The 15,764-nt window shown below is 39.6% G+C and overlaps 1 protein-coding gene across 1 annotated transcript in view; it reads left to right on the top strand.

The window, feature by feature from the left end:
- The first annotated feature begins 344 nt into the window (after positions 1-344).
- Positions 345-15,764, top strand: part of LOC106553417 (vomeronasal type-2 receptor 26-like) — a 65,789-nt gene continuing 50,369 nt past the window's right edge. Inside the window, exons 1-3 of the mRNA XM_087705367.1 lie at positions 345-505; positions 1,861-2,152; positions 3,097-3,182. Of these exons, the coding sequence (XP_087561493.1) occupies positions 345-505; positions 1,861-2,152; positions 3,097-3,182 (539 nt within the window). The remainder of the gene's footprint in view (positions 506-1,860; positions 2,153-3,096; positions 3,183-15,764) is intronic.

The raw sequence follows: 15,764 nt of genomic DNA, 5'->3' as shown, positions 1-15,764 counted from the left end.
ATGCTGAGATCTCCCAAGGGGATCTGGACATGTCACCTTAGGTTGTTTTGCAAACAAGTCATTTCTTTCTATCCATTAAACTGAACTGGGCTGTTTTGTCTTCAGTGACAGCTCAAGGTAGGTAAGAGAAAGCACACTTGATATTAATTTGCCTCAAGGCCACCCATGTGGCACAATCTGCTGCCTCTCTGCTAACGACTTGGTGGGATTTTGTGGAAGCCACTTGCAGTTCTGCTTCTCAACAAAATTTGATATGTAATCTAGGAAGGAAGGTGAGAATTATGAATGGGCTGCCTCTCCTGCTGCTTCTCCTTTGGCTCCTGCCTTCAACAACTCATAAGATAATGCAAACCGTATGTGTAGCAAGGAATCCTCTGCGAATTGTAAAGGACTACTACAAGTCTGGGGATCTCATTATTGGGGGGAATTTGTTCCTGGAAAAGTTTGCTCTCTTTGAAATGATAGAGTTTGACCGTGAGCCATCAAAGACAAGAATTACAATAAGGTAAGTTTCACTTGGAAGTGAATGGATTAGAAAAAATTCTGCTTTTTGGGGGGGATTTAGGAAACTCCTTTCATAAATTAATACTCTACTGATGTTTGCAGGTTCTGCTGCAGTTTAGAATCCTTCAGTGCTTTCCAGGATAAAGAGGCATTCTTCTAAAATAGGGGAGAATTTTCCAGTTTCATCAGGAAGATGATAAACAGCATAATTAATGAGGAAAGGTTTTTTTCCCCCTAAAAATATTTTGCTTCTCATCCAAGAAGTTTATTCAGTTCTGACTTCAATTCTGAAGCTTCTTGGATCAGAAAAAAAAAAACTTCAAGAAAGAAGAATCAAAGTCCAGTTGTATTTTGAGAAGCATCTTTGGGAAAACCATGCCCTGGACGATTGGGAATTTCCATAGACACCCGTTTTGGAATCATGAGTGGTATTTTGTAATGGCCTTTAGTGAATCTGCCTCATGGAGCATTGTGAACAGCAGCAGTTCCAGAGCCAAAACAGCTTTCAAAAGAAAACTCATAAGGCCAAAGGGATTTACGATATTTCTCATGCGATGAGTCATGGCTGCTTAGGATTGCAAATGTGTTTTTCAGTACCATCAACATAATCTTCCTAATCACATTTTCTCATCCAAAGGCTGACAGCAAATGGATTCACCACCTCAAAGTTCCAGGAGAAGAGGAACACACTCAAAGAAAGGCCAACACTACTACAACCTATCTCTCCCCACTTATGACTATGACCATGTTTCTTGTATCTTTAAAATCTATATAGTTTTATTTGTTTCCAAGTATAATTTGATTGCTGATGAGTATCACTAAGTGTTGTATCTTAGAATTCTTGATGAACGTATTCTATTTTATTTTATTTTTCTTTATGTACACTGAGAGCATATGCCCCAAAGACAAATTTCTTGTGGGTCCAATCACACTTGGTCAATAAATAATTCTCTTCTCTTCTCTTCTCTTCTCTTCTCTTCTCTTCTCTTCTATTCTATTCTATTCTATTCTATTCTATTCCCATCTTTTCCCTTCCCTTCCCTTCTACTCTATTCTATTCTCTTCTATTCTAAAAGCTTTCATTTAAAATTTTTGAATGTTTTCTCATTATCACATTGAATACTTCTCTACATGGATCATGGTTTCATGTGGATAGTCCATTCACATAATCTTCTTAATCATATTTTTTGTCCAAAGACTCAAAACAAATACATTCACCACCTCAAAGTCCAGGCAAACACCCATACAAACCCAATCAAGGAAAGGCAAGTTCCACACCGCACAAAAGTTTCCCTTTAATATTATGTACTTTTATAATATTATTATTTTATACTATTTAATGTTTTCTCATTATAGCATTGAATTCAAGAATTATCAGCTATTTCTGGCCTTGGTACATGCACTCACAAAAATCAACAAGGATTTGGTTCTGCTTCCCAACATCACCCTTGGCTTCCATATTTATGATAATAAGGAGACTGTTAGGAGGATTTCCTGGAACAGCCTCTCTCTTCTGTCTACGCGAGGCCAGATGGTTCCAGGTTACAAATGTGGCAAGCAGAACAATCTGCTCTCTGTTGTTGGAGGCCTCACCTCCCAGGACTCAAGGCAGATGGCCTCCATCTTCAGCATCTTCAAGGTTCCACAGGTAAGGCGGTTCCATAGGATACCAATTCGGAGCGGAGACGGAAGAGATGCAAACATAAAACCCAAAAATGAAACCAAATTAAGTTGGGACTAAGTGTTTGAGGTTTTTTTTGTGTGTGAATGAGGAATAAGGAATTTCTGAAATGCTTTCCTGGATGAATTCTTTCCAAACAGATTCTTTGTAAACATAACCATGCTTCAGTCTGGTTTATTGTGTGAATAAGGTTGATGGTATATTTCCTTGGCTTCTCATATGCCAGTGCCAGTCAGATTGTGTCAGTTATACTCTTTACAAGGTTTTGTCATAATGTTAAGCACAATTTGATTGAATGTGCAAGAGGACTCTAAAGACCACCACAGCTGAGGGTGTAGCTGAGACATATAGCCACACAAGTCTTCCAAAGAAGCAGATCACAAGGAACTGTGGGGTCCAGAAATAGCTCAGTTAAAGGGAAGGGATCGATAAAAAGAAAAGTTGTATGTTTTAGTGCATTTGCAAAGTATACTTGTTAAATGAACAAATCTTGTTTACATATAGCAAAGAAAAAGCATTCAGCTGCATGGCCCCCGATGGCAGAGCGCAATACTGCAGGCTATTTCTGCTGCCTGCCGTTTGCCTGCAATTTCACCAGGCTCAAGGTTGACTCAGCCTTCCATCCTTCTGAGGTGGGTAAAATGAGGACCCAGATTCTTGGGGGCAATAGGCTGACTCTTTAAACCACATAGAGAGGGCTGTAAAGCACTGTGAAGTGGTAAATAAGTCTAAGTGCTATTGCTATGGTCTTCATACACCTGTTGAAATCTGAATTTGTCATTGTAACTGGAAGCCTCTCACTCCATTCAAAGTGATTCAATTGAACTGGCAGGGCAAAAAGCTACTGATACTGACCCTTAACATCACTATAAATTATTGTCATTAAAAATTATGAATCTCCTTTTCTGCAGTTTGGTTTTCACTTCCTCAAGTTTACTCAAGGAGACAGAACTGTTTTCCCTTCTTTCTTCCGGATCAGCCCCAATGAATTTCCTCAGTATGTGGGTTTAGTCCGGCTGCTCCTGTATTTCCAGTGGAACTGGGTTGGGCTGGTGGCCCCTGAAAATGACAATGGAGAACTTTTCATCTCTACTTTGGTGCCAATGCTGAAGGAGAAGGAGATCTGCCTGGCCTTCACTCACCTGTTGGAATCGGTATCTGCTTATTTAGCAGCAGAAAAATGTATTTCTTTAATCCCAACCTGGGATAAAGCTGAGGTCATTATTGTATTTGGAGAATCCAAATGTATTAAAACTATATATCTATCTCTCGATTTTTTGGAAACCAAAAGAATTTTCACACTTAGAATTGTTTGGATCCTGACTTCCCATTGGGAAATAAGCGCATCTCACGAAATGTTGGCGTATCTAAAACCTTTCCATGGTACTTTGCATTTCAGGGATCAAAGCCCTGATATCCCAGAATTCAGGCATGCCCTTCTCTCTTTAGACCCTTTGAACCCTCAAGGAGATGTCTTTCTCCCTCTATGGTGGGAAAGGATTTTTGGTTGCGAGATCCACAGACCAGGAGTGATCCTTAAAAAGGGGGAAAAACACTGTACAGGAAAGGAGAATTTTAAGAATGTGCCATCTTACATGTTTGAAACAAGCATGACAGGTGAAAGTTACAACATCTACAATGCCATTAATGCTGTGGCACATGCACTGCATACAATGCATGGATCAGGAGCACAACCAGCCATGGTGAGGCTTGGAAAAAGGATCACAAATGTTCAGTCATGGCAGGTAATTTTTCCGAATTTTATTCAGTCCACAGATCCTTAGAAATTTCCATGGACATTTCTTCCTTAATTTATTAAATAGGTCTGTATTGCCCTTCTAATTACATCTGAAAATAAACTAAATTATGAAATAGCAAACAATTAATGATTTGATTAAAAATGGAAGCATAAGTATCTCAGCAGCTCTAGAATTGCATTTGGAGTAGGACATTAAAATATTTATATGTCATAATTATTCTATTAAAGTGAATTTGAAGTAGTCAGAAAAAACACACAATAATAGAGTATTTTTGTAGCGGTGGGGACAATCTATAATTCTCCAATGTGAGATTCCTATGATTTCATGCTGCTCCCCATCACTCATTAAGCTAACATGCCTAGTTTTAAAGATTTGTAATTATCTCCTAAAATATTTGTTGGCAGAGAGTGATAGAATCCATGATGTCTCATTTTTAGTTACTCTACTTTCCAAGGGTCTCTTTTCTTTCAGTTTCTTGCCTATTTGAAGAATATCAAGTTCAATTACAGTCATGGAAATGAAGTCTCTTTCTTGGAAAATGGACCAATGTCTGCTTGTTACGATCTTCTCAACTGGATTTTCCTCCCCAATCAATCTTTTGTCTACATGAAAGTCGGGCAAATGAATCCCAGGGTTTCCCAAGGCCAGGATTTCACCATCAACTCTAATGCAATCATCTGGGCCAAAAAGGTGGGCTGGAAGGAAATGTCCTGAATTCATAAAAAGGTTCATTTGTTCCAGGACATGCATAAAGCTTTCTTCCCAAGGTCACTCATGGTGGTTTACTTCTTCAGAAAAGGCCTCATATAGACAACAGTTGTCTCCCGAATAGCCTGGCTGGGATTGCTTCATCATGAGCAAAAATATGGTGAAGGTCAGCTGAGGGAGCAGATAATTGCAGGAATATGGACTGCAGGGTGATGATGGTGGCTGCAGTTTGGTCTTTGCACTATGACTGTAATGTCCTTGACATGTGACCAGTTTTAAGTCCTCAACTTATGACCAGCCACAAGTCCTTGACATATGACTGACAGCCCGGCAACCAAAGGCTCATGCCTATTGGATAAGACATGCCTGACTGTAAGTGGGCTTTTTACTCTGTTATTATTGGTTGTTCTGCTTGACAGCTCCTGTATAAATAGCTGCATATCAGAGGAAGGTGCTGAAGTGTTCCTTTTTACCTCAGCCAGTCTATCGCCTTTTCTATCGGTCCAGACTTCTATACTGGCGATGAGGATAGGATGCAGAGGGACTCCCTGCTCGAACAGCTAGAAGAAAAAATATTCCTCTTTTTTTCTCCTCGACATACGACTGACAGTCTGGCAACCAAAGACAACCATTTACTGGAATAGTAAATGACACTAAGCTGGCAGGAATAACCAGCACCCCAGAAGTCAAGCTCGGGATTCAAAAAGATCTTGAGAGACTTGAACAATGGGCCCTTATCCAACAACATGAAATGTAATGTAGAAAAAAGCAAGGTTTTACGCATAGGAAGGAAAAAACAAAGGTGCAAGTACAAATGATGTGAAACCTGGCTCAAAAACAGTAACTGAGAGAAAGACCTTGCAGCCCTACTGGGCGATCACTTAACCCTGAGCCAACAGTGGGAGGCAGCAGACAAAAAGAAGCTAATACAATCCTTGCTTGTATAAACAGAAGTATAGAATCAAATTCACATGAAATATTAGTACCGCTTTATAAAGCCTTTGTAAGATCACAGCTGGAATACTGTGTCAGGGTTCCAAGAAACACCCCTAACAAAAGAAGACCCCAAGGCTGGCAATTCCTCAAAGTTCCGTTTTATTAGAGATGTCATATTGGCACATCTGGGAAAACCTGAATCGGAGAGTTCCAGGTTTTCCCCACCCAAAAGAAAGTCAATGTCACCCACACGTCCATCACATGGCCCAATCGCTTCTTCACTCTAACCAGAGACAATCCCCAGTCACTCCCATCCAGGCGCAGCCCTGAAGCTCCAAAGAAAAACATGGCTCCCAGGGCTGGTAGCTACATCCAGTTTTGGTCACCACATTACAAAAAATATGTTTAGACTTTGGAAAAAGTGCAGAGAAAAGCTGAGCACTGGAGACTAAAACATATAAACAATGGTTGCAGGAATTGGATATGGCTAGTCTAGGGGAAAAAAGGTTTAGAGGTGACATGTTAGCTGTATTCCAGTTTCAAGGTCCAGTTTCAAGGTTGACTCAGCCTTCCATTCTTCTGAGGTGGGTAAAATGAGGACCCAGATTGCTGGGGACAAAAGGCTGACTCTGCCACTTAGAGAGAGCTGTAAAGCACTATGAAGTGGTATATACAGTAAGTCTAAGTTCGATTGCTAAGTGCTATTGCTATCTGATGGGCAGCCACAAAGAATGGGGTTAACTTATTTTCCAAAGCACAAGAAGGCAAGAGAAGAAACAATGGATGGAAACTAATCAAAGGGAGAAGCAAACTGCAATTAAGGGGAAACCTCCTAACAGTGAGAAAAATTAACTTAACTTCAGAAGATGTAGGTGCTTCATCACTGGAGATTTTTAAGAAAAGATTGGAGAGTCACCTATCTGAAATGGTATAGGGTTTCCTACTTCAGAAGGGGGTTGGAATAGAACACCTCAAAGGTCCCTTCCAGTCCTATTCGGGTTCTTGATATAGTTGGCAATGATATAATCTCAATTCCCCAGGAGCTCTTCCTAGTTCATGTGGATGGTAAAGCACTTTGGAAGATGGAGATCTCAATGTGTAAGTTAAATGATGCATGACCTTTGAATAGACTCAAACTTTTCTCTTTTAGAAGGTGCCCTTTGCCAGGTGTGGCAGGAAGAGGTGCCAGGCAGGTGAGAAGAGAACCATTCCAGAGGGTGAGCAGGTTTGCTGCTACAAATGTGACCCTTGTCCAGAAGGCACCATTTCTAATCAGACAGGTAGAGCAACCTTCAAATGGAGATCTTCCAGGATCAACGAAGCCATTCAATATATTAAAATATTAAGAGACTTTTTTATGATTTGTGGTAGGATTGACATGTTTTACAATACAGAAACAAGTTGTTGTGACACCCGTCTCCCCACCAATCTAATTTCCCATCTCTGAGAAACTAGGATTGTCAAGATTGCTCTCCTCACCACATTTACCACAAGGTGCATTCAAAAAAAAAATGCACATTCCTTGCTGTCCTCTCCATTCCTCTTATCTCATCCCTATGAGAAAACCAATTATGATCATTTTCCTAAATGAATGATACAGCCTGGTTTGGTGTTCAAACTTTGTATTACTTTTAGTGCTTCTGTCAAGATAATCAGTCTCCCTTGAAAATTATAGGCATGTCAGAGAAATCAACCAATCTATCATGGATTGAAGCTAGGGTCTCTCTACAACAAAACCTCTGATTGAATGATGGGAGATGCTGGTTTCAAAAACAGAAATTCACTCTCCCACATTCTGTTACACATGAATATTTTTGTGTGTGAATTGGTGTGCATTTGTGTGTCACCTTATGATTTTATAAAACTCCAAATGATGATGAAACTAAGCAGTGAAAAGCAGGATTCCTGATTGAGAGAGTGGTCAATCTTCCTAGATTTCCAATACAAAGTGAAAAAAAATGCAAGTGTCAACCCTTCTCTCCCTCTCAGAAACAACATGCAAAATTTGGTACAGGTGCCTGGTGATTACAGAGGCAGAGATCTCAATCTCTCAGCAACTGATCCTCCAGGGTCAGTTTGAACAAAAACCATCTTGATTTTTACACAGCACAAAAAGTTTCCCAGAGGGTCCTTCCATCCCTTTCTTATTGAATTGACCGATGTGGAAAGGAGTCACATCTGAGATATGAGGCAGGAGGTATAATTCTTACTATGATTGCTACTGTTAAGTAAGCTCCCCATTGGGAGAGCAAGTGCGTTCAGAGAAGCGTTGTGAGAGTGGTGTTGAAGAACACACAAACCAGCATACAGAGACACTGCAGTTTAAATAGGCTTTTACTTTTGTGGAAATAGAGGTATCAGAGTCCATCAAACAGTCCAACTCATACATGGATAAGACAGTCAGTCATCAATGTCTTTCAGTTAAGGGATAATCCAAATAGCATAGTCCAGTATCATATAATCAGTCCGGTACACAAAGTTTGCTAACAGTTGTAAAACTTACAATAGCTCACGGCACTCAGATCAGCCCAGCATATAACGAACAGAGAGCTAACAGTCATTCTGGCTCCCTCTTATGGCTGATTGAGGAAAACAGCAACCAATCATATTTTACAGTATGATTTAAAGAAACAGGTACACCATTGTTACATGATTTATATATTGCCAACCCAACCGTTAGATTATATTCCTAACAGCTACTGAAATATTTAGACAAAGCTTCTTCATTTCAGATGCAGCTCGCTGTGACCCCTGCCCAGAAGACCAATATCCCAACAAGTACAAGGACCACTGCATTGCCAAGAAGATCCACTTCCTTTCCTATGAAGATACCCTGGGCTACACTTTAGCCTCTCTTACTATCTCTCTCTCTTTTATCACATTGTCAGTCCTAGCAATTTTCCATAAGCATCGTGACACACCAATCGTCAAGGCCAACAACCGAGATCTCACTTACATCCTCCTGATCTCCCTCCTTCTCTGCTTCCTTTGCTCCTTCCTCTTCATTGGACGACCTGGGAACTTCACCTGTCTCTTACGACAAACTTCCTTTGCCATTCTCTTTTCCCTTGCAGTTTCCTCTGTGTTGGCAAAAACTGTCATGGTGGTTCTGGCCTTCATGGCTACCAAGCCAGGGAACAAGACAAGGAAACTCTTAGGGAAACCACTCACCAACTCCATTGTCATAGCCTGTCCCCTAATCCAAGCCCTTTTTTGTGCCACATGGTTGGCAACCTCTCCCCCATTTGTCAACATGGACTTCCACTCCTTGGTTGGAGAGACCATCTTGGAATGTAATGAAGGTTCAGATTCAATGTTTTATGCTGTCCTTGCATATCTAGCTTTTTTGGCCCTCATCAGTTTTACAGTTGCATTTCTAGCTAGGAAATTGCCTGACAGCTTTAATGAAGCCAAGTTCATTACTTTTAGCATGCTAATATTTTGCAGTGTTTGGATCACCTTCCTCCCTACCTACTTGAGTACCAAAGGGAAGTCCATGGTGACAGTGGAGATCTTATCAATTTTGGCCTCTGGAGCTGCTGTCTTGGCTTGTATTTTTTTCCCAAAATGTTACATTATCCTACTGAGGCCCGATCTGAATTGTAGAGAAAATATGCTAAGAAACAAAAATCTTTAATTCATGCAGTAATGGGGAACATTCATATGTATCTTGGTGACATGTTTACTACCTGGTGACATGTTGAATACATGATAACAGAGGATAAATATTCTCAATAAATAATGTTTATCAAATGCGATAACTGGTTACAGTAAGCCTCTTTGTTGAGTTCAGCAGATAATGGATAGATGTTCCTACTCTGTTTAATTACTAAATTGGAAATGGATCTTTTCCAATAGAATAGTGGAATACATACCTCTGCAGATAAGGAGACAATGAGATGCATTCATACTTTACACATTTCAAAAATTAAGAGAAAATGATATAAGGAAGGAGAGAAAACTGACTACGATAAATAAAATGGTATTTGGTTTTTCTAGGATTCAACCTGATACTGTTCCTTCACTTCCAAGAGTTTTCAGGCACTATCAGACACAAAACTTTGAGCACATTAAACATGACTGCTTGTACACGTGAATATCATTAGCATAGAGATGATATAGCAATAGCAGTGGACTTATATACCGCTTCATAGGCCTTTCAGGCCTCTCTAAGCGGTTTACAGAGAGTCAGCATATTGCCCCCAACAATCTGGGTCCTCATTTTACCCACCTCGGAAGGATGGAAGGCTGAGTCAACCCTGAGCCGGTGAGATTTGAACCGCTGACCTGCTGATCTAGCAGTAGCCTGCAGTGCTGCATTTAACCACTGCGCCACCTTGGCTCTTGATATCTGTGTGGAAAACACATTCTTGGTTGAGTAACAGCATGTTAGTAAGACACATACACAGAATCATAGGGCTGGGAGGGACCTTAGAGGTCTTCTAGTCCAACGCCCTGCCCATCCAAGAGATATTATACCATTCCAGAAAATTGCCCCTTCCCATCTCTTCTTGGAAACCTCCAGTGATTGGAGACCCTCAACTTCTGGAGGAAAGCCATTTCAATGATTAGAATCATAAGTCTGGAAGGCACTTGTAATAGTCTCCAGCCTTTCAGCCCCAATTAGTCCAGGAGGCAAGCTGTTCCATTCATTAATCATTCTTGCTAATTTTATTATATTATATTAATTTATTTGATTCCTTTTTATTAGTTTTATTGGTTTAATTGAGGTTTTATATCTTGTAAGCCACCTTGAGTCACCATGTGCAAATAGGTGGCAATATAAATTCAATAAATAAACAATAAATACCGTCAGGAAATTCTTACTCATTTCCATGTTGAATCTCCCTCCGATATGACCCTACACATTGCTTCTTGTCCTTCCCTCAGCTACTATGGAGATTAAATTGATGCTTTGTTCCCTGTGACAGTCCTTCAAGTACCGGAGGACTGTTATCATATCACCACTAATCCTTCTCTTCATTATGCTAGGCATACCCAATTACTTCAATTGTTCATCATATGGTTCAGACCCTTTATCTGAAAAAAAATATCCTTCTTGTGAATGGGGATCAGGTAGGAACAGTGAAAATAGAAAGATAGAAGGAATATGTACGAATTGGGCAACTTTGAAATGCCTGGTCCTCAATATACTATGACAACATCACTGATATGCTTGTTTCTATTAAAATAATCATTCTTTCTTGAAGAAAGTAACATAACATGGGTCCAGATTATCCGAGGGACCATTTGACCCCACTGGGATTGGCCTGACTCTCCTGTGCTGGCAAAGAGGTATACTGTGGGTCCTCTTAGCTCAATTATTCCAGCTGGCATAGTCCAGGAGAAGGGCCTCATCTGCTGTGGCTCCCACCCTCTGGAACATCTTGCCCACATGTGAGTTTGGCCCCAACCCTCTTATCCTTTCATAAGGGCCTAAAGACCTGGCTCTGCCAGTTGGCCTGTGGCCCCAGTGGAACAACAGCACTGTGGAGGTGGTTGATTGAGTAACATCAGATCTCACTTCCCCCCATTCTCCACCCCTCCATCCCCAGATGTCCTTGATTTTTTTTAATCTTTGGCTTTATATTTATTCAGATTTTAATGTATATGTTTTTTATGTCTGTAAGCTGCCCAGGGTTAGCTTAGTCGAGGTGGCACAGTGATTACACTGCAGTATTTCAGGCTAATTTTGCTGATTGTCAGTTGTTTGATCCTGACTGGCTCAAGGTTGCCTTAGCTTTCCATCCTTTTGGGATTGATAAAATAAGGACTTAGATTGCTGGGGGAAACTTGCTGACTCTGTAAACTGCTTAGAGAAGTCTGTAAAACACTGTAAAGTGTTATATAAGTCTAAGTGTTATTGCTAATGCTATTGCAAATATATAGGATAGTTGTGCTAAGATAATAGTGGGTGTCATTAAGCCTCTAAATCTCTATTTGTTTTAATTTATTTCACTTGACTGAGAAGTGATATTTTGCACATAAGAGATGGACAATTTCCGTGGCCATCCTTTGGCCTATTTTCTAGAAGACTTTCAATCAGATGAGACCCTCTTGGGCTTCATCAAAGTGGAAAAGGTCTATCTGTTCTGTGTGACACAGGAAGAGGATTGTAATTGAAGTGAAGTGAAGTGTAATTGAAGTGACTTGAATCCAATAATTCAATTTCTGTAGGGTTAAGTTGCAAACATTCAGTTAAGTTTCCAAATAGTTCTACTACTTTCCTCCAAGTTGATCTTTGTATCCCATCTTTATTCCTTCCTTCCTTCCTTCCTTCCTTCCTTCCTTCCTTCCTTCCTTCCTTCCTTCCTATATTCATTCATTTCAGCATCATATTCAGAACATTCTTAGGGAACATGCTTATCAATGTGGATAATGAACCCAATTAGAAAAAAAAATTGAAGACTCTTTGGATTAAAAGAAATGAAACAAGGAACTGTCCTGTTGGGAAGTAATAGCCACATATTTAATACAAAAGTTTACTTTTATTGTTATTACTGGGGCCATACTGGGTACAGCAAGAAAGAATGAAGAATAAAAGGATGGCTTATTGTTACTGATTAATAAATATTTTGTGATTAGTCACATCATGTTATCTTCAATTATTTAATGGACAACATTTTCTTGCAAGAGGCAGGAAGATTTCCCAAGATGTCAGCCTCACTTAAACTCTCCAGGAGAGTTATCCAAAAACTAGTTAGAGCCAGAAATGTTTGTCTACTGCATTTTTCTTGTGAAGTGGGTTTTCTTCATTGTTGACTGTTGTGGGAAATATACCATCACTCAACATAAACCTCTTGACCTGGCAAAGAACTTGTAGTTTTATAGAAATGAATCTATTTTACAATTATATATGCAGCAAATTAGCCAGGTAAACAGAAGCATCATGAGGTAAATCGGGGCACACAGAAGAAAAAAGCAGGGGGAAAGGGAAACTCCCCCTCCAGATCCACCTCAACCAATGACAGCACAGATTGCCTCACATAGGAGTTGGCACTCTGGTGTCAATCAACCATCACTGTGTTCTGGCTCACTGCAGAACCCCTCACTGCTCCAGCCTCTAAATTTAAACATCTTAACAGATGTAAATGAGAAAATAAAATAAACATATTATTGACCTCTTGATTTTCTCTGGATGAAATGGGGAACATCTAAATGATTTTATGGCTAACATTGAGTTCAATTTCCCAAGTGGTTCTACCCTTTTCTTCCCTTCCAATTTGATCTTCTTATCCCGCCTTCAGTCTTTCATTCTTCCACTTCAGCTTCTGTGAAATCTGTAATCCTTCTTTTCTCCTGGAGCAGCTTTATATGAATATATTAAGATGGATGTTTGTGAAGATTTCATTCCCTTTTAGAAGGAATTTCTGTCCAGCACTGCTGTAAAGTTGGGGGAGAGTGTGTTGCAGGATTGTTTTTACCTTTCTCACATCAAGCCTGGTACCTGGTTTCCTTTAAAACTCCTCACCAATTTCCCCCCCGCCCCCCTTTGCATCTGACCCACCTACAGCCAACAACCAGAATCAGAAACTCTGGGAAAAATCATTTGGCTACAAAAATTGGTGATGTGAGATCATGTCACTTTCCCAACTTTCAAGGAGATTTTCAGAACAGACAAATGTGCTTTGTTCTAGGGCCAGTCCTCACGGTGGATCAAAAATGGCCAATCCTTCTTCATTATTAATGACCTCAGGATAGGTTTCCAAGAGACGTGGATCTCTTCATCTCCAGTTGGCCTGGTCAGTTTGCTGTGGGAAAAAGGCCCTGTCTATTCACTGGACACTTGCATGACTACTGTGACTTTCAATGTCAGAGTGATGGTTTTCCGCCACTTTATACTGGAACTATAGAAAGACTGATACATCTATCAGAAAGAAATCTTTCTCTTTTGTATGTGTACATTATCTTTTCATGTGTGCTGAGAATGTCAACAATGTAGCAGAGGAAGACAAAAAAAACATGCACTGAACATCATGAGAGAAAATGGTCACCTTTCCTGATGCAAATTAATTTACAAAGCAATTGGTTACTAAGAGAAGGACATAGAATCATGCACCAAGTGTTCTGAATGGGGAAAGTTTCCTGATTTACAGTGGGAAAGGAAAGAAAGAACCAAATGGCACTGAGAGCTTTTTGATGAGATATCAAAATTTGGCTTCATTTTCATCAGCAGAGAAACCCCTGAGCCAAAATCAGCATCTTCAGGAAGCTGAGCACTGGGGAAAAACTGCACTTCAAAATTATGTCTTACTCTCTAACCTGCCTTTATTATTTTGATAAAGATATCCTGCTATATCAGATGAGCTGATAGCATAATAGGAGGTAGCTTTGATAAGAGTCTTGGGATACCACAAAGCTCTGAGATTGACATTTTTGGCATGTGGAGAAGCTGCAGATGAGTTTTACAACATTATCAGGAAAATAAATTCTCACAGAAAGGGGAATGTAGCAAGAGAATTGAAACATGGAATGCTATATATACTGTCTGTGTGTGTGTGTGTGTTCAGTCACCATAGGTAATTTATTATATAAACTACATTACATAATTTATAAGGGGTATTTGGCTTTTGGTATATATCAGGAAATTGCATAGCCAGTGTCCCAATGGAGTCAGAAATGCTGACACAAACTTTTAGCTTTATAGAAATGAATATATTTTAGGTAAAAGTTCCCTTCACACAGATGTGCTAGTTGTTGCCGACTCTAGGGGGCAGTGTTGGAGGAAAAAAACAAGGGTCAATAAAAGAAGCCAATAAAGCCCAAAAGTAGAAGTTAAGGAGGATTACCATGTATATAGGCATTCAAGAGAGTTTAAGCTTATTAGAGGTAATCACCTAATATATCAGATAAAAGAGAAAAATAAGAGAGTTAAAAATGGTGAAGCTCAAATGAAATTAAAACGGGAATTAACAGAAGGAGAATTGTACTGATTTGAAACTGCTATAAGAAGGAACATGAAGTTCCAATGTATTGTGTAAAGGTAGTTTATGCCTACATTTTGTTTTTGTGTATTTTGTATGTTTGAAAATTATGTATATAATTATGTATATAATCAGAAAACAAATACATATACATAAACACACACACACATTTATATCTAAAAATGAACACATTTTACAACTATATATACAGAAAACTAGATATTTAGGCAAATGGGAGCAGCTGAGGTAAATCAGAGCCACAGAAGAAAAAGGCGGGAAAAAAAGGGAAACTCCCCCTCCACACCCAGAGCAACCAATCACAGTGCAGATCGCCTCATGCAGGAACCAGCCCTCTGGTGCCAATCAACCATCAGTGTGTGTTCTCGCTCACAGCAGAACCCCATTGCTCCAGCTACTAAATTTAACAGATTAACTGAGTTGGAAGGGATCTTATAGGTCATCCAGTCTGACCCCCCCTGCTCAACCAGGAGACCCTACACCATTTCTGACAAATCATGTGACTGAGGGGCAGTGGCCATTCCCACTCAATCATAGGAGCCCCCACCAAACCAGGCCCACAGAACCGTTAGGGAAAAAATGTGAATGTCACCTCTGGTTCTATACTTTTCCTCAAATCCAACTTTCCTGCCTAAATTAAATCTTTTCTTACATTGTAAGTGTGTGAGTTTGTGAGAAACACATTCTTCTTATTCCAATTCTCCTTTTGACTTAAGTTTAGGTTAGGTTTGGCTAAAATATATTGTCTGACTGTAGGTCCATTAGTTTGGTCTCAGCATTATTTCTTTTCTAAAGAAAGTTTCCTGAGATCACATCTTATTTTAAAGGGCTACCCGGTCTTTCACCAAAATCAAACAACAAGGATTGAAGTATGGTTTTAAACCTGGCTACACAAACCTTCCTCTTTCTTTAGCATCTTGCAACTATTCATATTCCATATTTTTTGGCCTTTGCCATGTAAACTTAAAAATAGCCTTTTGCCATTGTTTCAATGAAATATTGGTCACCAGTATTGGTAGTTTCTGGAATAAAAACAAAATCTTTGGTAAAACCTTCATCGTAATTACAAAAATTCTACTCAAAAATGATAATCACAATTTATTTCCCCTTAGTAAGTCTTTTTGCATTTCATTCCAAACAGACACAAAATTATTTTGGAGCAGGTTAGAGTTTGCATTTGCAAATGTCACCTCAAGGTATTTAACCTTTTACTTCACCTAAAAATGTGATGTC

The sequence above is a fragment of the Thamnophis sirtalis genome, unplaced genomic scaffold (assembly GCF_051295495.1).
Source record: "Thamnophis sirtalis isolate CommonGarterSnake01/CBP01778 unplaced genomic scaffold, rThaSir2_p1.2 scaffold_1, whole genome shotgun sequence".
In the NCBI taxonomy this organism is placed as follows: domain Eukaryota; kingdom Metazoa; phylum Chordata; class Lepidosauria; order Squamata; family Natricidae; genus Thamnophis; species Thamnophis sirtalis.
Note: the sequence above shows the minus strand (reverse complement) of the source record. Positions and strands in the feature narration are given on the sequence as shown.